The 27,566-nt window shown below is 42.1% G+C and overlaps 2 protein-coding genes across 3 annotated transcripts in view; one reads left to right on the top strand and one right to left on the bottom strand.

Moving 5' to 3' along the window:
* The window catches only part of IL17RC (interleukin 17 receptor C), a 33,516-nt gene extending 9,453 nt beyond the window's left edge, over positions 1-24,063 (top strand). Inside the window, exons 2-20 of one of the 2 annotated variants that reach the window (XM_072127020.1) lie at positions 8,233-8,424; positions 10,006-10,027; positions 10,971-11,123; positions 11,271-11,408; positions 12,585-12,706; positions 12,942-13,050; positions 13,933-13,977; positions 14,121-14,254; positions 14,419-14,478; positions 15,304-15,361; positions 15,674-15,852; positions 17,074-17,124; positions 17,798-17,846; positions 18,127-18,242; positions 20,458-20,526; positions 20,719-20,770; positions 22,351-22,446; positions 22,720-22,755; positions 23,206-24,063. In XM_072127020.1, the coding sequence (XP_071983121.1) occupies positions 8,374-8,424; positions 10,006-10,027; positions 10,971-11,123; positions 11,271-11,408; positions 12,585-12,706; positions 12,942-13,050; positions 13,933-13,977; positions 14,121-14,254; positions 14,419-14,478; positions 15,304-15,361; positions 15,674-15,852; positions 17,074-17,124; positions 17,798-17,846; positions 18,127-18,242; positions 20,458-20,526; positions 20,719-20,770; positions 22,351-22,446; positions 22,720-22,755; positions 23,206-23,816 (2,151 nt within the window). In that variant the 5' untranslated portion in view covers positions 8,233-8,373 and the 3' untranslated portion in view covers positions 23,817-24,063. The remainder of the gene's footprint in view (positions 1-8,232; positions 8,425-10,005; positions 10,028-10,970; positions 11,124-11,270; positions 11,409-12,584; positions 12,707-12,941; positions 13,051-13,932; positions 13,978-14,120; positions 14,255-14,418; positions 14,479-15,303; positions 15,362-15,673; positions 15,853-17,073; positions 17,125-17,797; positions 17,847-18,126; positions 18,243-20,457; positions 20,527-20,718; positions 20,771-22,350; positions 22,447-22,719; positions 22,756-23,205) is intronic. The other variant, XM_072127019.1, reaches the window with a different exon arrangement.
* LOC140103681 (uncharacterized) overlaps positions 1-27,566 on the bottom strand; it is a 147,039-nt gene that overhangs the window by 97,770 nt on the left and 21,703 nt on the right. The window lies entirely within an intron of this gene.

The raw sequence follows: 27,566 nt of genomic DNA, 5'->3' as shown, positions 1-27,566 counted from the left end.
CTGAACATTAAGTTATATTCCCCAGAGGTAGGTGCCTGAGGATTAAGGCACATTCCCCAGAGGTAGGTCCCTGAGCATTGAAGGACATTCTCCAGAGGTAGGTGCCTGAGCTTTAAGATACATTCCCCAGAGGTAGGTGGCTGAGAATTAAGGCACATTCCCCAGATGTAGGTGCCTGAGCATTGAGGCACATTCCCCAGAGGTAGGTAGGTGCCTGAGCATTGAGGCACATTCCCCAGATGTAGGTAGGTCCCTGAGCATTGAGGCACACTCCCCAGAGGTAGGTGCCTGGGCATTGAGGCACATCCCCCAGAGGTAGGTGCCTGGGTATTGAGGCACATCCCCCAGAGGTAGGTGCCTGGGCATTGAGGCACATCCCCCAGAGGTAGGTGCCTGAGCATTGAGGCATATTCTTCAGAGGTAGGAGCCTGAGCATTGAGGCACATTCCCCTGGGTTAGGTGCCTGAGCATTGAGGCACATTCCCCAGAGGTAGGAGCCTGAGCATTGAGGCACATTCCCCTGGGTTAGGTGCCTGAGCATTGAGGCATATTCTTCAGAGGTAGGTGTCTGAGCATTGAGGCACATTCCCCAGAGGTAGGTGCCTGAGCATTACTGTTCCTAGTTAGCTGGTTGCTGCAGGTGTTCCTGTGTTTCTGACCTTTTGGCTTGTTTTTTTATATTGTCTACGTTTCTAACTCCTGTTGACCCCATCTTGCCTCTGATCACAAATCTCTACCCCCCTTAACCAATGGCACATAAAGAACCACAGATGTGACTGGAGGGACTTCACATGGTAGGGAAGGTATAGAAGCAGAGAGTAGAGAACACAGCAGTGTGAGCCCCCTAGAGCATTTGGAAAAACAACAATCCTGAAATATATATCTCCTTATATACAGTCCTGCTGCTACTAACAGCATACACAAAGGCCTGATTAGGAATCTCGCCAAAGACAATACCTAACACAGAGAACAGAGCACAGTAGTGTGAGGAAACACCCCCAGTGCAATGGGAGAAGCTATGATCCTGGAATATAAATACATATACCACAGTACTGCTGTTACTAACAACATACACAAAGGTACAATTACACGTCTCCTGCGACAAAATTTAGCGTTAATTGCAGAGAGCACAGAGCACAACAGTATGAGGACACATCCCTAGTTAACATAGAAAAGCTACAATCCTGGAATATAAATCCATATTTCACAGTCCTGCTGCTACTAACAACATACACAAAGGTCTGATTATACACCTCACCAGGGACCATACATAAGACTGGCTGCAGTCCGTATGGTCTTCCCATACGTAGCATCCATATAATTATAAGAGCAATAAATTTTGTAATCCATGCAGTCTCATAATTCTGCTGTGTACCCTTTGCACCAGGTCCAGATGTGTCATTGTGATATATGTGGGGACAGGTCAGTATCTGCTGAGATACGTCAGGGTAGTCCCCGATCTATAGGTGCCATGCACTTTCATGTCATGTATCTTGTCACTACAGTTATGGGACAGATAATCCATATAATGAGGAAGAGGAGATTACACTTTATCAGGATCATAAATACATTAAAATGTGCCATAAAATAGAAGCTCATGTCCATATAATAGATCAGTCCATAGATCCGCCACCTGATAAATAATCGTATATCCTTTGTGAAACAACAATCCCTAAAAATCTTCTAAATTCTTCTGTTATTCCTCCTGAATATGTAGAAAAACATATGTGCTCTTAGGAACCTTAAGTGCTGCATACATTCTTTTGTAGATCTGTGCCTTGCCACAATTCTGTCTCTGAGCTCCATGGGCAGTTCCTTAGACCTCATGATTCTCATGTGCTCTGACATGCACTGTGAGCTGTGAGGTCCTATATATACAGGTGTGCGCCTTTCCTAATCAAGTCCGATCAGTTTAATTAAACACAGCTGGACTCCAATGAAGGAGTAGAACCATGTCAAGGAGGATCAGAAGGAAATGGACAGTGTCAAATTAAAGGATCTGGATACTTATGATACCTTGTGATATGTCAGACTTTCTTGTTTAATAAATTAGCAAAAATATCTATACTTCTTTCTTTCTTTCTTCTATCCTTCCATATGTCTATACCTTCCTATGTCCATCCATTACTTATCCATCTGTCTTTAGGGTTGGAAATGGTTGTAATCCTAGGATAACAATGGGTCACAGTGAGTTTCTTTGCACAACAGATTTCATTGATTTCCTGGGATTTTGCTTCTATTTCTGTGTCCGGCCTCGTCTGACCCTGACGTGTTTGCGGTACTCGGTTTTAATTAAGCCGCTAGATATGAGTCTTCGCTCAGAACTGTTTATTCAGGATAAAATATGTGATTATAAGCGGAAGAAAGTTACACACGCGGAGATGTCACAGGATCACTGTCCAAACACAAAATGGCTGCAAGATAATAACAGGAGAGGTTATAATAACTTACCACTAATGAAATATCCTCTTCTTAAGGACAACCTCCGATTTTTTTGGAATGTATCCCTTTAAATATGCTCTTTTTGATGATTGCCCCATCTGGATCTACCTGTGATCAGCTGAGATCTGTGGTGGAGGTGCTGTGCTAGAGGTGGTCACTTCCCCCACAGCGCCCCCGCAGGCGAGAAGTGGATTTAATGAAGGAATGATACGTGCTAGATTTGTTTTCTTTGTAAACATGATACTATGGGGCAGATTTACTTACCCGGTCCATTCGCGACCCAGCGGCGCGTTCTCTGCGGTGGATTCGGGTCCGGACGGGATTCACTAAGGTAGTTCCTCCGATGTCCACCAGTTGGCGCTGCTGCGTTGAAGTTCCCCGAGGCCCGCCGAAATGCACTCAAGTTCACCGGCCTATTCCTAGTGAAGGTAAGTGCAAGTCTCGCGACACTTTTTTTTTTTTAAATGCGGCGGCATGCCAGCGCCGATGCGTCACAATCTGATCGCGTGCGCCAAAATCCCGGGGCAATACAGGGAAAATCGGCGGAAATATTCGGGTAACACGTCGGGAAAATGCAAATCGGGCCCTTAGTAAATGACCCCCTATATGTTGTGTGAAACTAACCTTGTCTACATATTTCTTTAATTTGGGTGCAGCACTGAAATAATTTTAGTAATTTTGCTTTAGTTTTTATTTTAGTCATCAAATTTGAAGACCAGCTACAAAATGTGCCCGGAACTGCATAAATATCCCCTTCATTTTAATAACATCATGTGATACTTCACTTCTCTTGTGGTGGCGCTGCAGGGAAATAGGAGACTTGTTCCCTTGATCCTTCGATCACACTATGATCAGATCATTTTTAACAGCTATGTCTAACATAAAGGGATTTTATCAAGTTAAAGGAAACCTACCATGTGATTTGATGCATTATGAAGCAAATATACCTTGAGAATGCTGTAGCGACACTGATGCAGAAACATATCTTGGTTAATCCCTGAGCTGAGTGGTTTTGCTGAAAAAACAATTAATCATAATTCTTTATTTATATAGCGCACACAGATTACACAGCGCTGCACAAAGCATGACAAATTGGTCCCTGTCCCCATGGGGCTCACAATCTAATCAACCTACCAGTATATTTTGGAGTGTGGGAGGAAACCGGAGGACCTGGAGGAAACCCACACAAACACGGAGAGAGCACACATACTCTTTGCAGATGTTGACCTGGGTGGGATTTGAATCCAGGACCCCAGCGCTGCAAGGCAGAAGTGCTAACCACTCAGCCACTGCTGCCATTAATTATAACATTCAGGACTTAGGGGAAAGCTGGGTCAGGCTGGCTGACATAAACACACAGGAGCTTGTAATTACAAATGGAGGTTAGTCAAGACATCACTAATCAACCTGAGCTGGATCACTCATGCACAGCAGCTGGGTGAACGATGCAGCAATTGATTATTCAGCCTTCAGGCACAACCCAGGGATTACATTATCCTCTCCTGCAGTGAATAACTCACATGCTAGGAGAAGTGCTGAGCCCAGCCACAGAAGTGAAAGAGCTTCATTATCATAATGTTATATCTGTTTTATCAGCTACACCACTCAGCTCAGGGATTAACCAAAATATGATCCTGCATCAGTGTAGATGCAGCAGTCTCAATGTATGTTTGCTTCATAATGCATTAAATCAAATGGTAGGTTTCCTTTAAGGTACATTTGTTCAGGACCAGAGGTAATGCTCAGACAGGGGTTGTCACCCAGCTTTTCCATGATACTGATCAACAATACAGGCTTAAGACACAGACCCTTATGTTAGGGGTGTGGTGCGTCACCCAGCTTTCCCAGGATCAGATTGATATATCTGGAAACTAGCAACTCGGTGACCTGTATTTAGTGAGAAAGACCGCAATGATGTACAGTAAAATCTCATCCTAGACGAGGTCACGGAGGGCGAAATCATTCAGCGTCTGGAAAGTTCCCAGCGCTCTCCTGCTGTTTCCTTGCCTGTCATTGGTTTTGCTTTTCCTGAAATTGTAATGAGTCAAGGACATCTCCTCACAGAGTTTTCCGATAAAGACGGCCAAGAGTCTTGTGCAAGGATTTTATTTCGTTGTAATCTGGTGGTCATAAAATATTTTCCCCATCGTGGTGTCACAAGTCCCTTTCATTCCAGAATAACATGCAACCCAACAATAAAAACACTATCTGAATGTGGTAAAATACGGCCGCGATACTTTATTATTGAGTAACCCAATTTAATAAAAAAAAAAATTAGGTAAAATATTAATAAATTACTAAAATAATGTCATAAATTAATAATAAATCACATTTGAAAACACATTAATTAATACTGTAAAACCCTCAATAACTCGAGGCCTGATCGAAGACTGGCCAAGATCCCAGACAGTTGCCGCTTTTAAAGGGGATTCGCCAGGCTAAATAACCAATCAAAAGAGTGGCTACAAACATTAAACTGGAAACAGCATTTCTATTCGTCCAGCTCATGACAAATCACAGCTTATCTTTTGATATCACTAGGCAGGAATGGAATAATGCTTGAAGAGAAAAAAGAGCGGGAAAAACGAATTCTAGAATTACCTCATAAAATACAAATACCTCAACCTGAGGTAAATTTAAATGGGGTTGTCCAAGATTATACAAAAATCTTGATGCGGCAGGGGTAAGGGGGCTGTACCAAAAAATAAACTACTACTTACCTCTCAGTAGGTGCTCTCAGTGCCGTGATCCTTAGTTCTGACAACTTCCGGCGCTGGTACAGGGGGCAGGTGGGCATGCCAAACGGCCATAATTTGTTGGCGCCAAGGTGCCCTCCTCTGGAAACAAGCAGGAGCAAGGCACCAAGGGACGGTGGCACGGGACACCGGGAGCGCCAGAAAAACGAAATATAGGGGGTTTGTTTGTACAGCCTGGAGATTCTTGTATAATCCTATAGACGAAAAGTACTGTGTAATGATGGCTGGCTTTGTTGTCCACAGCAGCCATGGTGAGGCTTTCTTTAAGTATTCTTGAAAAAAATGAAAGCTGTGCGGTGATTGGTATCTGTGGTATCAAGACCAACCCTCTATTTTGGTCAGATCGGCCCAATAAACCTTAAATGGAGCCAGTAGAGCAGCCAACTCATGCATATGGGACCTCCCTGAACTGGTGTTTTAGGGGAAATGAAGGATCAAATCATAACCAAAAATGTATGAGTATGGAGAAGTTGTGCGGAGTAGCTTCTGGCAAGCGTTTTTCCAATAGCTAGATAAGACATATGGGCATACAAGTCTTCTGCAGCCAGAGAGAGTACATGTGACTTGTTGCTAGAGATCCTAATATGGTCCTACGGGTACTCTGTACACTGTATAGTCCTTCAGGTACACGGGAGGTTCAGGTACTCTGTGTACCACCATATGATACTTCAGGTATGCTGTATACAAATATATGATACTTCAGGAACTCTTTGTACCATGTTATAGTCCTTCAGGTAGTTCTTTGAGGTAATAATAATAATAATCTTTATTTATATAGGGCCATCATATTCCGTAGCACATATACAAATACAATAAGACAGGTAATCTGTGCACCACCATATGTAACACCACTGAACCCTTCAGGTACTCTATGTCCCACCATATGGCCCTCCAAACACTCTGTGAACCACCATATGATCCTTTTAGTAATCTATGTACCACCATATGGCCCTTCAGGCACTCTGTGAACCACCATATGATCCTTTTAGTAATCTATGTACCACCATATGGCCCTTCAGGCACTCTGTGAACCACCATATGATCCTTTTAGTAATCTATGTACCACCATATGGCCCTTCAGGCACTCTGTGAACCACCATATGATCCTTTTAGTAATCTATGTACCACCATATGGCCCTTCAGGCACTCTGTGAACCACCATAGGATTCTTTAGGTACTATATGTACCACCTAATGATCTTTAAAACACTCAGTAAAGCACAATATGATCCTTCTGGTACTAATTGTACCACCTTTAAGTCCCTCTATGACCACCATATGGCACTTCAGGTTGTCTATGTACCGGTCTTCAGATACTGTTTACCGCTGTAGGCTCCTTTAGGCTCTTGATCTGATGGTTGCACACAAACATATGAAGTTGGAGGAATACAGAGTTACTCTAGGGCCCCTTAGAAGTCTATTGGTGCGTCATTATATTTTTTCTTTTCTTCCATTTGGAGGTTTTATTGAGCTTCGAGACAGGACTGGGAATCCGGTAGTCAAAGGTAAAATGTCCACAAAACTGGTCTCAGTTTTCTATGGCCATGTATGTGATCCTATCATGTCTAGATATCTCTAGTCTACAAGTGCGAGACCTTCCTCTTTTCATGTAATTGCTCACTATTAAAGTTCTCTAAATTCTTTGGCTCATGTACAATAACCTGTGTTTTGTTTAATCAGCAAATACACACCTGAATACAAGGCACAAACCGGTCCGAGTCACTAATACAAAGTACACACATACAGAACGCTGGTGCCGTTAATTCATTGTAACCGGGGAAACTCCTGGAGACCATAACAATGGCCCTATACATTCGGCCAGATTGGAGGATTGTAATCAGATTACCATCCACTTACTGTATTAGAGGCTGGCAGCGTGAAGGGTACACCGGCTGCCGTAGTAAACACAGATGTCATGTCCCCGCCAATGGAGGCCGTCCAGGATCTGCCCCTCTATGTGGTGTCTTAAGTTTATAGGGGCAGTCTTAGGAGTGAAACTCCACATTAGGATTATAAGGACCCCTCATTACTTGGAAATCACATTCACCAAAAAGTTGGGATGGAACTCAAAAATACCAGCCACAATAGAGGTTGGGGCCGAAAAGGAAAAGAGTCACCTTTGGGTGGGGTTGTTTTTAAAATGTTGGGCATAATAAGGTCGAGACACCAAAAAGTTGGCCATAATAAGGGGTAGAATGCAAAAATACTAACTCCCAATAAGGGACGGGACAGACGAGAAACATAAGGTTGCCCATAATAATATTGATAGGGGTCCGGATTCCCAAACCTCGTTGGGGTGCTGGTCATGACTTCTTAGGCCTCATAATCTGGAAGTGAGGCGCACCTAAACATACCAACCTCTCATGGAGAGTTGTCCATGAATTGGAGCAATACAGAGTTGAAGTTATATTAGTAGGATGGGGATAAGGACCTAATGGGGCACATTTGCTAAGGGTCCGAACTCCGCATCTTCGCGTTTTTTTTTCTGTTTTGCGCTAAATTGCCCCCGGTTTTTGGCGCACGGGATCGGATTGTGTTGCATCGGCACCAACTTGCATGCAACACAAATCAGGGGGCGTGGACGTCGGACAACCCGACTGATTCGGGCAAACCGGGGAATTTAAAAAGCAAATTGTATCACAAGATCAGCACTTACATGCACCAGGAAGAAGAGGGTGAACTCCGGCGGACCTGAGCGGGGAAGTGACACATGCAGGAAATTAGAAGCACGATCTTAGTGAATTGCGGCAGACCCGAATCCTCGTCGGACAACGCACGGTGGGGATTGCGTGACGGGACGGGTAAGTAAATGTTCCCCTTTATTCTTTAAGGGGAGCTCTTCCTCAAAGCAGAGGTTTTATCAGACAAGAGACCACAGTTCTGGTGGGCAGCCATGTTTTTGGTGGAAGCCTCATTAGGGGAGTGCACCGAATACCTGATCTGCAATAAGATCCTGAAATACAGGTAAATGTCGCAATAAGATCTTCACGGCCAAGACAAACAGGGACGTGATCTTTGTTTCTACCTTCCCTTAGGTTTGAACCCTCAGGATGACGGCTGTAATGTCATGAGGTGTTGACTTGTTGTCACTGTCACCGAAAGGTGGAGATTTACCATGACACATTGTACAGAAAACCTGCTGATAACAGCAACCACTGCCCTGATAAGCGACATTGATGATCTCCGTGCTGTATGGGGGTCATTATTCTTCTACAGAAAGATCTATGGTATGGATACTCATAAATACTGTCAGGGTAATCATGTTACAGGTCAACTTGATTATACTTAAAGGGGAAGTCTATTTTCAATAGATAACCTCTGTGTAACTTCCTTAGTTTATTCTTGGTGCGGCTTTTGATCAGAGGTTCCTATATACTCTCACACTAGTTATTCTGTAATAGCAGGTGTATATATTCTTCTAAAATGCTGCATTGAGATGTTCCTCTGTTGTTGTTCCTCCTGGAAGTCTATGAATAGATTGACAACTGGGTGTTAACTAATTACCCCACATCTGCACACTCCAGGATTATCGATTTATAGATAACCACATCAATTACGTAAAGTCCCTATGGACAAGGAAAATGTTTGTCAATGTATCAACACATTTCCAGGAAGAATAACAGAGGGATGTTAGATGCAGATATAGAAGAGTAGATACTTCAGGATTGGCAGGTAGACATGTCCTCTAAATATCAGGTCAGTGCCATGAGATCCCTTGTGCTTGTCACTTCTCAGACAGGTCATCGCGGGTTAGGAACTACTGACGGCCAAATTGCATAATCCTAAACTAACCTCATATAAAGGGACTGTTACTATTTGAGGAACCTTCTCTGGGTATAAGGTCCCGCCAGGTGTAGCAAGACCTGACCACAGACGCTGCTTGTCTCTGTTATTCCTGTTCCTGGTGACCACATGGTTCAGTATTGGGAAGTGCCTTACATTTCCCCATAGCCTAAGTAGAGGTCAGGACATTGCTGTCTGCCAGGATTCCCCGAAATTATGTAATTTTGCCCTGTGCTGGGCAGATACTGCTGGGACATGTATGATAAGATGACTGTATTCACACTCCCTGAATGTCACTGTTTGTAGAAGTCATGGGTAGTCTAAGACACACCCACTAACTGTCTCCTCATTGGTTCAGGCTGCTGCTCTCTACATCCCTTCTTGGCTTTTCCTCTTCTGATTGGCTGTTGGGCAATGAATTACTATGGCCCCCACTGATGATCCGTCGATATTTTACATGACCCCTCAGGAAGTCACAGGCCTCAGCAGTCACTTGCCTTTAATGAACCAGCGTCTGATGAGTCCAGTGAATGGTTGAGCATTTATGTGACTAATAGGGGGCAGAAAACGGCCCTGTAGCATTGGTATAGGAGGTGATTGTTTGGCTGGTGCGTATGATTTTATTTTTGAAGGTTCGCTAATTGCTACTTTAATGGTGACTACAAGTCTAGCTCCCCCTAGTGGTGACCATAAAAAAACTGAATTGTATTCTTCAAATTTTGCTCCTTCATTGTTCCATTAGTCTCAAGCTGTTGTGACTACAGTGCCAAAGGGGAGTCACTGTTTAATCTGAGACACGCCTCCTTCTCGCTGATGCTCTTTCCTGCCCCATGCAGTTCATTTATTTTACAACTAATAGCAGAATGATTAATTATGACTTTTTGGTGTGAAAAAGAGGATTATCGGGTAATTACTACTAAACATATACTAAAGTCAGGTCAAGACTGGAGGGCATTTTTAATTGTTTTTGACACTTGCCTTAAGTTGTTGTCTATAATAATTTTTTATTTTTTTTTATATTTCAGGATCTGCAGTGCAACTCCTCTGGTATGTATGAGGCGAAATACCTTTTGCTTAGTCATTACTTCTGGGAGGTGACATTTCGGAGATTAGACGTCTCCATGTAGTGAGGACCTGTCATGTCTGTTTAGGTTCAGTTCACATATCCACAAGGTTTTTCTTTACATTATAGAGAGCTAGAGAGGGATGGACCTGTCATATGATGGACCCCATTGTCTAGAGCAGGTTTCTGTATAAGATTATCCCTATGACTTTGCGTTCCTCTGTTATTCCTCTTGCAAACTAACTGACCTCTGGACAATATTCAGTGTTATACATTTTGATATGGGCAGCACATATTAGACAGCCTGAAAAAGAAAAGATGATTGCTACATGTATTAACTAAGATATACAGGTGAGAACAGTGGACATGGGCTCTTCAAAGAGCACTAACACCAAGTACAAAATTCTGAATGAAATATCTCATGTGAGAGGCGCAGTGCCCCTGATTAATTTGGTGTTTGTTTTAATAAAATCTGACCATCCGTTCAAAAGATATGGCCACCAAAAGTTTATATATAAACTAGCGCATGACAGCCAGAGAGGCGGTAACCTAACACAGAGACACACCCCCAGAGAAAATAAATAGTAACCTCCCCCGTGACTAGTAGGAGATTTTTCACATGTAAACTTGCAGGGGTCATATCTTGTAAGGGGGTGGACGGATTTAAAAAAAACAAACGCCAAATTGTTCAGGTAGAAAGCGGCCATCACATGAGGGATGTCATTCACTATTCTGTAGCTGGTGACAGATCCCCTTTAAATGAGTTATTGTGGTTTCTATGTAATCAGTCAAACGTGATGTTAAACAGGTTCTTCCCAGGGCAATGGAATTTTGCAGTCTGTGATGGGAGTGACATTCGGCGCCATTTATCGCACAAAATTTGCATCTAGACCTTTTTCTTACATATTTTTGTCTTTGGTCATATAGAAGTTTTGTGTTATCCCGGAGAAGCAGAGACGGCGGAATTTCCTGTTTTGATACCGACGGATATCAGAGCGAAAACAGTGAAAAAGTGCGATGGTGATGCGTGTCATGTCTGGCTTCAAGTCACAATCGACATGTCCGTGGCTTTAGTGTCAGGTATGGTGGCAACGAGTGTGTAGGTAATCAATGGATGTAGTAGGGCTGAGTTTGTCACTTGGCACAACTCATAGTCGCAAACTGAGATTAAGTACAGGACTGAGGCCGTGTCGGAGGATTGTACTAATAACATGTGTTGCTTCCTAGAACCCTCTGATGAATTTGGCTCAGATGACTGTGACGACTATTATTATGATGACTATGAAGATGATTATGACTATTACCCAGAAGGTGATGACTCGACAGACGTCAACCTGTATATAAAGGTCAATAAATCCAGCAATGGTAAGATACTACTGTATATAAGATATAGGGACAGATTTACTTACCCGATCCATTCGCGATCCAGCTGCGGGTTCTCCGCTGCTGATTCGGGTCTTCCGGCGATTCACCAGGTGTCGCTGCTGCGCTGAAGTCCGTCGGAGTTCACTGGAGTTCACCAAGCTATCCTGGGTGCATGTAAGTGCATGTCAAGTGACACATTTTTTTTAAAAATACGGCGTTTTTTCCAAATCCGTCGGGTTTTTCAACGGCCATGCCCCCCGATTTCCATTGTGTGCATGCCGGCGCCGATGCGCCACAATCCGATCGCGGCGCAAAACGGTAATATAATCGGGAAACCCAACGGAAAAACTCGATTCGGGCCCTTAGTAAATGTCCCCCTTAGATTTTATGATGGGTTTCTTCTTTCATTGTATGCAACCCTACAACCAATCACCATACAAGATCATCATACATCATACACCGCAATAACAAAATTATCCATGTTATATGTACCTCGAAATGGTGCCCTTGAAAAGTACAGCTCATCCTGCACAAAACAAACCCTTATATAAAAAATGTCATGGGCAAATGACTAACACATAGACAGGTCCATGGACTCTAACAGTTGTGTCTCACTCCATGGCTCGCTCATGTCTTGCTGCTAGGTCTCTGCCTGGTGGCCCTGGTCTCTATAGCATCTTCAGCTAGTGAGAACTTGACCCCACTCCCAGCTATAGACAGTCCACTCCCCATAAGACCTGTTTAGCCAAGTTATCCATTGACACAATTCCATACCCCTTCTGCTGGTGGATTCAGATGACATCTGCATCCTCTGAGGCTTCCTCATCATCTAAGAAGGGTTTCTAGGCTTCTCCTGGAACACTTATCCATCCGTACCTGCTGCGCCTCACCCAATGACAAATGTTGAAAATGGCTATTGACCATCGATGGCAACAATGGACGACCGTTCCTTGGCTCCTCCTTGGGTTGTCTGGCACTCACGGCACAACCACCATGGTGGTCACCAAAGAATAGACCCCTCTTCTGAGTTCTCCTTGAGTTCTCTAAGATAAGTTCAAGTCCATCTTGCCGAACTACAACACGTACCTTGTGTGGCTTCTGGCAAGTACACTGTGATGCTCCTTCTACCCCTCGGGAGATTGTCAATCATGTTGCCCTCATTATCTTGTATTGCAGATTCCCAGCTCTGTGCCAACCTGTATATCTGGCAGGTAGTGCCAGCCAGTTTTATGTGCACCCTGGTGAGGGTTTCATTGCCTCCGACATCTATTCCTCGAAGTACAAACTGCACCAAAGTGGTAAGAACCAGTCTGTCCTGTCCAGTCTGTCCTCCGTAGATTCCTGTGTCTGCTGGTCATGTCCCTGACCCACTTCACTAAGAAGTCACCTTATAGCAGCCATATTTATACTCTACTGTCTCATGGTCACCAAGCTCTGCTGCTGAGCTCTCAAGACCCGCACAGGTATAGCAGAACTAATGCTTATGTCTATAGTTTTATTGTTTAAGTAAAGTTTTTTATTATTTTGCTTCAGGGATCTGTAATATATAATCTTAACGCTATGCCCGGCACTGACTTCAACATAACAATATTCACAAACCCCAGCTACAATAAGGACCTGCATGTGCATCATTATGTCCCTGGTAAGAGATAAATATATTAGGTATATTCTTGTACATAGGGGGCAGTATTATAGTAGTTATATTCCTGTACATAGGGGGCAGTATTATAGTATTATATTCTTGTACACAGAGGGCAGTATTATAGTAGTTATATTCTTGTACATAGGGGGCAGTATTATAGTAGTTATATTTTTGTACATAGGGGCAGTATTATAGTAGTTATATTCTTGTACATAGGGGCAGTATTATAGTAGTTATATTCTTGTACATAGGGATCAGTATTATAGTAGTTATATTCTTGTACATAGGGGGCAGTATTATAGTAGTTATATTCCTGTACATAGGGGGCAGTATTGTAGTAGTTATATTCTTGTACATAGGGGCAGTATTATAGTAGTTATATTCTTGTACATAGGGAGCAGTATTATAGTAGTTATATTCTTGTACATAGAGGGCAGTATTATAGTAGTTATATTCTTGTACACAGGCGGCAGTATTATAGTAGTTATATTCTTGTGCATAGGGGGCAGTATTATAGTAGTTATATTCTTGTACATAGGGGGCAGTATTATAGTAGTTATATTCCTGTACATAGGGGGCAGTATTATAGTAGTTATATTCTTGTACATAGGGGGCAGTATTATACTGTTATATTCCTGTACATAGGGGGCAGTATTATAGTAGTTATATTCTTGTACATAGGGAGCAGTATTATAGTAGTTATATTCTTGTACATAGGGGGCAGTATTATAGTAGTTATATTCTTATACATAGGGGTCAGTATTATAGTAGTTATATGATTGTACATTATTGGACTGCAGTTAAGAGCTATGGAACCCTAGGAATGAATGAATAGGACATTCTGTAGAAAAGTGTTTTACTAAAGTCTTATCACTTTTGTAGGTTGCCTAGATTTGGATCCAAAGGAAAATATAGTGGAATGTGAAGGTACATCTATCTCGATGTTGTATGGTATACATGTACAGCAGGGATCTCCAGTATGTTTTGGATATATCTCCCCAGTACTTTAGAAGCTACAAACTATGGATTTCTCTAAGTAAATAATAATGAATGTGTGTTTCTCCATGCAGCACCCATCCTGGAAATGACTGACCATGGGGACAATATATCTATTCAGCTTGTGGAAGAAACCTCTGCCAGGAATACTACGTTAAGAGTCTACTATGACTCGAGATACAAAATGAATGACACTCGACGCACTGCAGTGAGTATAATACAGTCATGTTATTCAATAGCATCTCTAAAGGAAACAATATACATCTATGTATACAAGATATATATGAACTAGATCCCTAGATATGTGATGGATAGATAATAACAATAGTATGTAACTATTAAGTAAACATTGAATGTCTCTATTTCTTTCAGTTGGGAGAACAATATTACATTCTGCATAAGTCGATGATGGTTCCCTGTCTTTGTTTTCAGGTAAGCTCCTTCTCCTAGAGTTCTAGATTGGTATTTGTGCCGTTGTGTTCCTTCTGTGGTCAAGGAGTCTTATGTGCCATAGGGATGAGCAGCTGCATATACCTCTTGCACCGCTTACCTCCATGTTAATACACTGTCCGCATTAATGTACAATCAGGGTCTAATGCTAATGTTAAAGGGGTATTCCTGTTTGCACATTTGCACAGTTGCACAGTTTCCCGATATACTTTCTTTATTCCTCATGAAATTCTAGATCTCAGCTTCACTGTTTAAACCGATCCTGGTCATGTGATGTCACACAGGTGCACGGCTCCTTATATCCCTGGTCATGTGATGTCACACAGGTGCACGGCTCTTTATATCCCTGGTCATGTAATATCACACAGGTGCACGGCTCTTTTGGTTATGTGATGTCACACAGGTGCACGGCTCGTTATATCCCTGTTCATGTGATGTCACACAGGAGCACGGCTCTTTATATCCCTGGTCATGTGATATCACACAGGTGCACGGCTCTTTATATCCCTGGTCATGTGATGTCACTCAGGTGCGCAGCTTGTTATACCCATGACCAGGCATATAAACCGAGCCATGCACCTGTGTGACCTCATATGACCAGGGACAGATCTCTATCCTAAACAATTAGTAAAAAATTAAGCTTCATATAGAATGACAGCAAGCAGAGACCTAGAAAAGCGTGAAGAATTGGCACAAAAAGTATATTGGAAACCTTTGTATAACATATCATTACACAAAAAATAAGAATTATGTTCTGAAAGTATATGATCCCGACTGGATGATAACATGTGACTTTTTCCTCTGCAGGCTTGGTATAATGACCTCAAAGATGCTGTCAGAAGTTTATGTTGTCCATTTAAAAATCGTACGTATTTAGTTTTTACCTAATTTAGTCATATTAATATGTTTCTCTGTGGGGCATAAAACTAAATTCCACCACCATTTTACCAAATACTTTTGGGTCCCCGTCCCCTCAGGATTTGGGATAGCAGTCATATTACCGGTCACCTAGTTGGGAGTTTGTATTATATATGTTTTGAGGGGAGGGGGTGTGGCTTATAATGGATAATATATGTCATGCTCCGCCCCCTTTGCACTTGCACTAAGCACATATCAGTTTAGAGTTTTCCTTTAGCCCCTTATTAAAAATAACAATCTTGTTTGTGATTTATATCAGTTTCCGAAGAGACGAATCTGAAGAAAAGTGCGTTCGCGGTGACGATAGAGGGCAAGACGCTTTCCTATAAACTATCAGCACCGTGTAATGTAACTGGCAATCTATCACTGTGTTGGAGACCCGACGACCAGTCGCAATGTCATGAGATTCCTGACAGCAGGAAGGAGATTTTAAGTGAGGTAAATAATAGGCCTCAGAGAAATGTCAGCCTTGTCGACCAATCAAATCTCAACTTTCATTTTCTAAACTACCCTGGAAAACTGAAAGCTGCTCTGTAATTGGTTACTGTGGGCAATAATGGCTTCCCTGCTTTACTGTTTGCTTTCTAAAGAAGGTTTCTTATCTCAGTCACCAACTAGCCATCTTTTCCATGGCAACCAATCAGAGCTAAGCTTTCATTTCATAAACTGCTTTGGAGAAATATAACTTCGATTCTCATTGGCTGCCATGGGTCACAAAGACAAACTGACCCATTTTTTAATATTTTAGTATTTTATTATTATAATTTTTTTAATCTTACCCCACATTACCAAAAATGAGGGGATTCTTACAATTTGCTTTAAATTCAGGGCTCAAACTGCATCGTGTAGGGGCACTCTTGAAAAAGATTACAATAAACTTTTGTTCTTTGCTTAAGAGAGTCAGATGAAGTCGCTCTTTAGCTTTTTATTTTCGACGGCTTTTTTTTTAAATGAACATTTTTTTTATAGTGACTTAATATAGGATCTTAATAAAAAATACCAGAGGTACCGCACTGTACTGGGATGTGTGGTGCTCAAGAAAATTGGGATTCTCGGTCCTCTTCATACAAGGTTAATACAACCTTAATATAGGATCTTATGACAGGGGTCAAGGTTCGCGTTCTCGTCTCGTCGAGACATTCTACTTATTGTCACATTAAACCCTTTGGAATGTGATTACGGTTAATGGTGCATTCATTATACTGTGGGCGGAGCTAATTTAAAGGGGTATTTTAGGTATTGCCCATAAATCTCCGTCCAGATTCAAGCTGCTGAACAAAACCTGTAATAACCCCCTCCGCCAGCCTGGGGGTGCTCACGATTTGACATGAGTGACTCCTCATCGGTATGCTTTTGACCCCATCTTTTTCAACTTTCAAGGTTAAAGACTACTTTATCCATCATCCTCTAGGAAATAGATCCTAGCAGCCCCCAAATTGGGTTGTCTACATCTAGAACTCACAGGTCCACCAGTGGTTTAGCTCCGGGGCTCACCGGAGGATCCTCCGATGCACCGGTGGGTCAGTCTGACACTGACTAGCACTGTATGGGGAAGTCACTATGACATTGTTCAACGTATACACATCCGAAACGTAGTGCGGTTTGGTTGTACCCCAAATACAAATAACTTCTACTCATCCCATGACCATCTTTTAACAGGAAAAAGGAATCGTGAACCTGGCGCATCTGCACCCCTCACTCTGCCTCCAGGTAAGACATCATAAAGTGCTGTCAAGTCGGTGGAGCTAGAAAATCCAGTAGCTCAATGGATAATGGGTGTGATGATATCATCAATATTTTGATGATGATTTAAGCAATAAGGATGAAAACAAGAAGCAGATCATAAATTAAAATGAATCCTCATGGTCCCCAGCAGCACAGAGTGTTTCAGGAGAGGATAGTATTGGTATTGTGGGTCTGTCCACTCATGTATACATGACAGTTTTTACCATAACGTATCCCATCCAAGATGCCAATGCTCAAGCCATCTTTAAACTATAGTACAATATAGTTTTTTACTATGGTAGAGCATATATGTGTATTTCTGGGATTCCTAAACCACAGAAATGACAAATCTACTGCCGGTTATAAGGGATAATATCATTAAGTATTAGAAACACTAACTTTAACTGATAAGAACCCCAGAGGTAAGTGTTTTTCAGTTATAAAAGTGTTTACATTCCCAGCAGCACCCCCGCAGGAAGATGGAAGTATTACACCATAATACTATTTGGGTCCTCCAGCATATAAAAAGAGGAACACTATTAGGTTATAGGTTCCCACAGTGATTGACATAAAGGTGACAGGACGGGACATTGGTTGGCCTAATTTATGTCCAGAAGGTGTCAGGATTACATAATAAACTGTATGTTTTCTTTTTAAGGTGGCGGTCAAAGGGAACGTCTTGCACACCTACTGTTTACATGATGGTGGTAAGTACTGCCATACACTAAGACACTCTACTACATATAAATGCTATAGGTATTAAACATGTTGCCTATTAGACCCCCACCCACCGGAGGCGCCAGTAATGTCTGTAATGTCAAGTATTTGCACTGGGGATTTCATGGGTAGGTCTTACCCCTTGATAATGAGAATAAAACAATGCAGCTCAGGCATTTCACAGACAACTAAAATAGCTACCGTAATTGTCATGATAGCTCCAGGTCTTTTTGATGTAACGATTCTAGAATGTGACCTATCTCCAAACAGGGACCGGACCGGAGAGGAATGAAGCCACCGTCCTTGTCTGGAAGCTTCCGCAGGAAAATACCTTCTGCTTTGTGGGAAGGAGCAAGTGCATCACATTACAAGATGTAACCGGACAGGTAATGGATCCTATACTTACAGCACCCAATGTCTGTATATCTACTGCCTAGGGGGGCTAATTGATATTATAAGGATTCCTGGTGGTCTAGGGCAGTAAAGCAGTTATATAAGGATTCCTGGTGGTCTAGGGCAGTAAAGCAGTTATATAAGGATTCCTGGTGGTCTAGGGCAGTAAAGCAGCTATATAAGGATTCCTGGTGGTCTAGGGCAGTAAAGCAGCTATATAAGGATTCCTGATGGTCTAGGGCAGTAAAGCAGTTATATAAGGATCCCTGGTGGTCTAGGGCAGTAAAGCAGTTATATAAGGATTCCTGGTGGTCTAGGGCAGTAAAGCAGCTATATAAGGATTCCTGGTGGTCTAGGGCAGTAAAGCAGTTATATAAGGATTCCTGGTGGTCTAGGGCAGTAAAGCAGCTATATAAGGATTCCTGGTGGTCTAGGGCAGTAAAGCAGCTATATAAGGAATCCTGGTGGTCTAGGGCACTAAAGCAGTTATATAAGGATTCCTGGTGGTCTAGGGCAGTAAAGCAGTTATATAAGGATTCCTGGTGGTCTAGGGCAGTAAAGCAGTTATATAAGGATCCCTGGTGGTCTAGGGCAGTAAAGCAGTTATATAAGGATTCCTGGTGGTCTAGGGCAATAAATTGGTAATCTAAGGATCCCTGGTGGTATAGGGCAGTACAGCCATAAGGTCCCTTGTGGTCTAGTGGAATAATGGGGTTAATAAAGGTTTACCTATATCGGACAATTCTAACATCCCTGGTGGTTAAGGGTAGTAAAAAAGTGAATATAGTGAGTCCTGAGGGTCTAGCGCAGTAAAGTGAAGAAGGACCCCTGCGCAAACCAGTAAGAAACCATGGGGTACATTTACTTTATTATGATGACTATTACCCAGAAGGTGATGACTCTACAGCCTGTATATAAAGGTTAACGAATCCAGCAATGGTACAATATAGCCACTCCTGTAAATAAGGGCATAATAGGTACTATAAATAAGGGTATAGATAATAGGGCACATTTAGCACCAGTTTTCTGTCGGACTTTGTAGGTTTTTTAAGGTGTAAACAGCTTGCACAGGTATTTAAGAAGGGTCCGTGCCACATTTGTGTCGCGCCCGAACATTTTGTGGCACATTTTTTCTGACCGTGCGCCAGATTTAACACGCAAAGTCCGACAGAAATGTGTTGCACGCCCCATGTTAAAAGTACACCAAAAAAAGTTGCTGCAGGGCAGTACAGGGGGCCAGATTCATGAAGAACGTGCGCCAGAAATCCTGAATCTGGCGCCCCCTGCACACTACACAGGACACTGCACATTGTACCTATCACACTGCTCTTAGTAAATGTGCCAATTATGCCTAGCACAGTAAATAATTAAAGGGGTATTATCATCTGTACATTCACATTTAATTTCATTCATCTTCCATATACAAACATGTGCCACAGCCATCCTGGGGCAATGATGGCCGAATCCAGATGTTGAGATGTAATAGCGCACGTGGTGGTGTGTCTGGTGGTGAGTGTGGTGGTGGTCGTACCCACAGCTATCTCACTATGATACAACAAGGTAACATTTATGGGAAATTATCTATATATGCAGGTACATTTAACATCACATGCAATTGAAGTAATATATCAATATGTCAGATGAATTAAATGAAATGTGAATATCCAGATGAGAATATCCCTTTAAGGGCTCATTCACACTGCCGTCTGCGGGGCCGTACATGCGGCCGCATAGACGGCAATAGCGGTACGGCGGGGATCCGGTGCCACACATGTGTGGCACCGATCCGGGCCGCACACCGCAAAAAGATAGAGCAAGCTCTATCTTTCGGCAGATGTGCGGCCGTGTGCCGCTATTTCCTATGGAGGGAGGAGGGGTCACCTCCTCCTCACCTCCAGCACACGGCGGGCATACCGCGTGTGAATGTACCCTGATGTAAAGGCAGTATAGGGGAATACACGATTCCATGGTGATCTAGGGCAGTAAAGCATTTATGATAAGGATACATTGTGCTGTAGGTCAATAAATCAGTAATTTAGGGATCCCTCATGGTCTGGGGCAGTACAGCAGTACTAGGTGTGATGCCATGAGGAAGGTCTGTCCACTACACAATTTACACCCAGAAGGAGATTAATGCATATTCAATTTTCTTATAATAATTGCAATTGTGTATGCACACACCCGCATTAACCCTAACGCTCCCTGCAGATGAGAGGAGGAGCAGAATTGCTTAACCAGAAGATAGTGGAAGATTTCATGACGGATCAATGTACCAAGGTGAGAATGGAACATACCATCGATTTTAATTTTGCATGTATAAAGTTGAATCCTTGAACAATAAAAGGTTCTACCAATTTCTTATATATTTAACCCACATAATAAATTCATGGAGTGGAGATTGTGTGTATCCATTCGTAGTATCACAATGGTAGCAAGTGGATGCATTATCTTTCTTTTTTCTTTTTATAGATCTACATCTCAAATACAAAGGACGAATTCTATGCCTGTAACATGGAAAAGTGTAAGTACATAGTAGAGTCTGGATAGATATAGATAGATAGATAGATAGATAGATAGATAGATAGATAGATAGATAGATAGATAGATATGAGATAGATAGAGAGATAGATAGATAGATATGAGATATGAGATATGAGATAGATAGATATGATAGATAGATAGATAGATAGATAGATAGATAGATAGATAGATATGAGATAGATAGATAGATAGATATGAGATAGATAGATATGAGATAGATAGATAGATAGATAGATAGATAGATATGAGATAGATAGATAGATAGATATGAGATAGATAGATATGAGATAGATAGATAGATAGATAGATATGAGATGGATAGATAGATAGATAGATATGAGATGGATAGATAGATATGAGATAGATAGATATGAGATAGATAGATAGATAGATAGATAGATAGATAGATAGATAGATAGATAGATATGAGATGGATAGATAGATATGAGATAGATAGATAGATAGATATGAGATGGATAGATAGATATGAGATAGATAGATAGATAGATATGAGATAGATAGATAGATATGAGATAGATAGATAGATAGATAGATAGATAGATAGATATGAGATAGATAGATAGATGATAGATAGATATGAGATAGATGATAGATAGATAGATAGATAGATAGATAGATAGATAGATAGATAGATAGATATGAGATAGATAGATAGATAGATATGAGATAGATACATAGATAGATAGATAGATAGATAGATAGATATGAGATAGATAGATAGATATGAGATAGATAGATATGAGATAGATAGATGATAGATAGATAGATATGAGATAGATAGATGATAGATAGATAGATAGATAGATATGAGAGAGATAGATAGATAGATAGATATAGATCAAGGAGTACTGCATAAGGGACATCTGCCAGGCATGGAAGTTATTGACCCCAATAGTCATATACACACATAGGACATCAGTGTGGTATCATTGTGTATATATGAATATAATTATGACACTTTTCCCTGTGAGGTCAAGTAACTTAGATAACAGTAGTTTAGCCTCCTGTGCCTCGAGGCTCGTGTCCTTGGCGGTACCTCATTTCTTGGAAGTCTCATATTTTCCTTTCACTTTTCCTTTTTGATTCTTCACGTACACGATGAGTGATGTCGCCTACACACTGTATTAATGAGTTACATGTCACATGATATGTGCAAATACAATAAAGGAAAATCCTTTAACAAACAAATGATTTATCTATGATAATATGAGTTATGCTTAAAGGGGTCCTCCAAGACCGACTGTTTATAACAATGGCCATTCACTGGGACAATTTGAGATGGGTGGGGGCTTGACACTTGGCCCCTGCAGACAGCACCATAAATTCCAAAGTGGTTGTGTTGCGCTATTGCAGCTTATCTGCTATTCATTTGAATAAGACTTGAGCTGCAATACCTAATTTAGGTCACTACATAGTGTGCAGCACTGTGTACCACTGTGTTTGACCCCCACTATGATACTTATTTCTCTGCCTCGGAGGACCCCTTTAAAGGTGTTGTTCCAAAAAGTAATTTTTTTCAAATAAATTTTTTTTTTTCAGATTCCAGGTCCAAATGGAACTGGTCCCGGGCGCTGTGCCTTTTTGTCATTGCCTGCTTTGTTCTGGTTCTAATCTTAAAAAATGAAAATCTGAAAAGTAAGTTATATCTTGTTATATTGTGCTGTAAGCACCCAATAAAATAAGAGTCCAGAGGGTTTTCAGGGACATAAGGGGACAGTACCTGTACATTACAGCTCCCCTAGCCAGAATGGGAAGACACTATAAAAAGTAAGTGCCCTCTATAGAGCACTTGACCTTGTGTGGTCATTATGTAATACTACACTTCTCCTGTAGTGGCCGCTGTAGGTGAACCTCCCATCTGAAGTCCATTAGGGATTTTTGAAATAATTTTCATATATGTTTTTTCAGAATGTTTGAAGTCGGTGACTGCCGAAAAATCCAATGGTAAGTATTAATTATAACCAGCTATTATGTACTAAACACATTCCACGAATATCAAAGTAATAATTAAGATTTTTCCCGGAAGAATTATAACCATTTCCTGGAATATAGTTCACGCCTATAACACACGTCTTATCTGGTTATTGTAGAAGTTTGGGAAGTTGCAATCCCATGATGCTCTGCAGCAAAAGGTCATGTTCAATGGGTAATCCTTATCACATTCATGTTATATACCATTCATCTACATCATCTGATGGTACATTTTTTTTTTACCAAAAATTTGGAAAGTAAAAGTTTCTAAGTGTAAGTCTTTTCTTTTTATCAAGACTGCTTTTACCATAGAGAAGATGTGGGGAATTTTTTGGGATTTTGGGGCCAAACCAACTCCCTTTAATGGTTAAAATATATGCTTAATCTTCTTCTATATCCAACTTTTTAATTTTTTTTACCTAGGTGAAATCTTCAATGAGCGCAGAATTTTGATCCTCTATTCTCCCGACAACCAAGAATATGAAAACCTAGTGCACGTGTTTGCCTCTTCTTTGAAGGCTCTCCAGTTGGATGTGGTGTTGGACCAATGGCACCGAGTTAAAATGAGTGAAATGAGCCCCGTGCCTTGGTACCACCAAGAGAAACGACTCGTTCTTGAGAAACAAGGCTTGATCATCCTCCTCTTCTCTGAAGGAGCCAAAGAGAGGTACATGGCATGGCAGACACAGGATCCAGCAAGACACATCGACCTAGATCCCTACCAAACGTTCGGAGCCGTGCTGAACTGTGTACTCTCCGACTTTTGTAACAGGAAGGTGGATGGACAATATGTTGTTGCCACTTTAAGTCCTTCTCACGTGGCCTGTGTCCCTGAGACGTTCAAGTCAGTTCCTGTCTATGAGCTACCGCTGCGTCTTGAAAAGCTATTGAAGGAAATTGCGGGGGTGCGGGCCAAGAAACTGGGCCATAAGCATGTGAAGAGATTGTCTAACGAAATACGGGACAAACTCTCCGGAAGGAATAGGCTGGACCAGTCAGGAGATGTTGCTGTTGAATTACAACCCTTAGTGTAGGGCACAAGTGACGCTCTATAAAATGATAGTGGAGAATGCGGGTACATACTATAAATGATGGTGGAGAATGCGGGTACATACTATAAATGATGGTGGAGAATGCGGGTACATACTATAAATGATGGTGGAGAATGCGGGTACATACTATACATGATGGTGGAGAATGCGGGTACATACTATACATGATGGTGGAGAATGCGGGTACATACTATAAATGATGGTGGAGAATGCGGGTACATACTATACATGATGGTGGAGAATGCGGGTACATACTATAAATGATGGTGGAGAATGCGGGTACATACTATAAATGATGGTAGAGAATGCGGGTACATTCTATAAAATGAAGGGAAAACTTCTCTCTATAAAGTGTTTACAGAAGTTCTTGAAGGAAATGAGATATAACCAAGAAGAAGACAACACAGACCCTCACGGCAGTCATGAATGTAAAGAGAAAAGTTGATATAAGGTTGGTGGAACCTATAACTAAAATTTGTACTCCAAATTCTGGACTATCAGACGGTACAGTGGTGGCCGACATGGCACAGATGGTGCCCCAAAATGTTGAGAACATTGGACTTTGGGGTTATGGTGGAGGAGCTGAAGAGGCTCCATAAAGTTTTAACGCTCTGGTATGTAGCAGCTGTGAGTAGGATGTTGAACGTGTACTAGAAGCTATTGTTGTATGGGTAATTTACATTGAAGGGGTTTCCGAACTATATACTCTTATCCAAGAGTCACTTTGGCATTTATGGATCCCCAAGTATAGTCAAGTCTCGGGGGCCCCTCATAATGCATTGATCAGCCCTGAATAACAGAACAGGTGGTGTATTATCAGCTTAATTCTGTGAGGGTCGGCAACCCACCTCTCCCAAAACTGATGTGGGCTGCATCCCACCACTACTGGGCCTGAATTTCTGCTCCCCCTAGCATTTGCTATTGGTATATTAAAAAGGAGCACTGGCTGGATCAGGGACAGCTCAATAGGCCCCTGGGTCGACAGAACCTCAGTAGGCCTCTTTGCAATGGACTCAGGGGAATTAAAAATTCGGAAACTAAATCATCCCAAAGAGCCCCCTCATGGATTATTTTATATAAAGCCGCCACATAGGCTGTCAGGGACTGAGATTGGGCCATGTGGGCCCCTCCAGCAGCTCTGGGCCCCAGTACCCGTCAAGGTATGCCTGGTGCTGGCACCGGCCCTGGACTGGACATTCACATCATATAGGTAACTTGCAGACCCCCCATTATCCTGATCACAAGGAGTCCCAGTGTCCAATTGCCCAGAATTGGATACTAATCTGCTATCCTTTTAGCAGAGGTAAGTGTATTTTGTGGAAAACCCCTTTAAGCTTAATAGCCCCTGTTATAGTTTACCATTCTGTTTCTACATAGGGGACTCCGAATTCTATATCAGGAAAAAACAAAGCAGTGACCTCTGTAAAGAAATGATTGTGACTTTCTCTGTAAAGAAATAATTGTGACTTTCTCTGTAAAGATTGTATAATAGTTTATAATGTTCTGATATTCATAGCATTTCCTACATCTTACGGCCATTTGTTTCTATGAAACTTTATCACTATGGTCTATATATACACAAGGCTTTTCCTAATTGTTTTAATATATTTTTTTAATTTGTGACACCTTAAAAAAAAAATGGTAATAAAATGTGAAAATCTTTAATATAATGACATGAAGGAAATAAAGTCTCATTTTTGTAAATTTGTTGTTGATATCCAGTGTTTGATTGAACTGAATGTATAAGGCAGGATTCATAAGTCTTTAATGCAGTTTTTAAATCCATCCCTTGTATTTCCCTTGACTTTTACATCAATTCTTGACTTTATCTTAGACACTGCATCAGAAGCAGCACATATGATTCCGCTATATCCCCAATTTGGCAAGACAGTCCCTAATTTTCAGTCCTGCCGATTATGGACTCCAATTTACAAAGGGGCAGTGCTTATAACACTATACTACCAAGTAGGTGGGTCCATGGTTAAGACGTGGAACAACTCAGTCCTGGGGGCAGGGCTTAGACACCCTTGTCTTACCACCATTCAAATCTATAGATAATGTACACATAGGGGCACATTTACTTACCCGGTCCAGCCGCGATCCAACGGCGCGTTCTGTGACGAGGATTCAGGTTCTGCCGGGATTTATTAAGGTCGTGCGCCGAGGTCCGCCGGAGTTCACCTGCTTCGTCCCGGTGTTTGTGAGCGCTGTTCTTGCGACACTTTTCGTTTTTTAAATTCCGCGGTTTTTCCGAATCCGCCGGGTTGTCCGACGACCCCCCCCCCCCCTGTCTGTTGCTTAATAGCCGGCGCCAATGTGCCAAAATCCGATCGCGTGCACCAAAATCCCAGGGCAATTTGGCGCAAATCGGAAATCGACGGGTAACCCGACGGAAATACGCGATTCGGACCCTTAGTAAATGTGCCCCATTGTTTAATACTTTTTGTTGGGAAGCTCTGAATTAAGTTCTGTTCTGGGACTTCCTTAAACAGGGCAAAAAAAATATTTTCTGTGGGTAAAAACAAGGCCTTAGGACCACCCCAACCCATGGGTAATGGTCACTTAAAGGGGTATTTTAACATTTTAAGGGCACAAATGTCCAAACTGGAGAATTTCAGGACTGTGAGCTTAATAATAAATCACAATGGGGGTCATTTACTAAGGGCCCGAATCGCATTTTCCCGACGTGTTACCCGAATATTTCCGATTTGCGCCGATTGTACCTGAATTGCCCCGGGATTGTGTCGCACGCGATCGGATTGTGGCGCATCGGCGCCGGCATGCGCGCGACGGAAATCGGGGGGCGTGGCCGAACGAAAACCCGACGTATTCGGAAAAACCGCCGCATTTAAAAACCGAAAAAGTGTCGCTTGGTGACCGCTTACCTTCACCTGGTCCGAGGTGGTGCATTCCGGCGCGTGGAGATGATTTTCAGCGCAGCAGCGCCACCTGGTGGACGGCGGAGGAACTGCCTTCATGAATCCCGGCCGGACCCGAATCCAGAGCAGAGAACGCGCCGCTGGATCGCGAATGGGCCGGGTAAGTAAATTTGCCCCAATGTGCCTGGAGTTGTGGCTACTGGCCTTAATCTGTACCTAAGGCTAAAGGCAGCTGTGGGACTGCCCCACCATAGAATCGCAGGATCCTCCGGTGGGCCCAAGTTGTAACCCAATACTGGCTCCAGAGCTCCAGCAGTAGCCAACCCAATTTGGAGGCTACTAGGTGGAAAAAAAACAAACATTTCCACCAATAAGGTTCCATCTTTATTGAGATCTATTAAAATCAGCAAACATAAGACAGGACAAAGCTGACACGCGTGTTTGGACTCTAGTAAGTCGTAGTCATGGTCACATTTCTTATATGTTAAAAGTCAATGTAAATACCTTACTACTAGGTGGGCTCCTAGGATTACTTTATCTGGTAGGCCCAAGGAACCCCATCTCCAGCACTTACCATATACCAATAACTTAACCCATGTCCCGAGCTCTGAGTACAACTCATTGCTATCAATCACACTGTAAAATATCAAGGCAAGGGCCCTTGGCAAATGAATTGCATGGAAATCCGCCAAACCGACTGGTAACTGAATCTTGTTTTTTCATAATGTAAATATTTAATGGAAACCATCAAGGTAATAACCGCGGCCCCAAGATTAGATGAAAAGCTTATCGCAGCCAACGTCACAGCATGACGTGAGGATTGTATGTGCCAGATTAACGTGTGTTAAACGGG

Source organism: Engystomops pustulosus, chromosome 10, assembly GCF_040894005.1.
Source record: "Engystomops pustulosus chromosome 10, aEngPut4.maternal, whole genome shotgun sequence".
In the NCBI taxonomy this organism is placed as follows: domain Eukaryota; kingdom Metazoa; phylum Chordata; class Amphibia; order Anura; family Leptodactylidae; genus Engystomops; species Engystomops pustulosus.
This window is presented reverse-complemented; position numbering and strand designations above follow the sequence as displayed.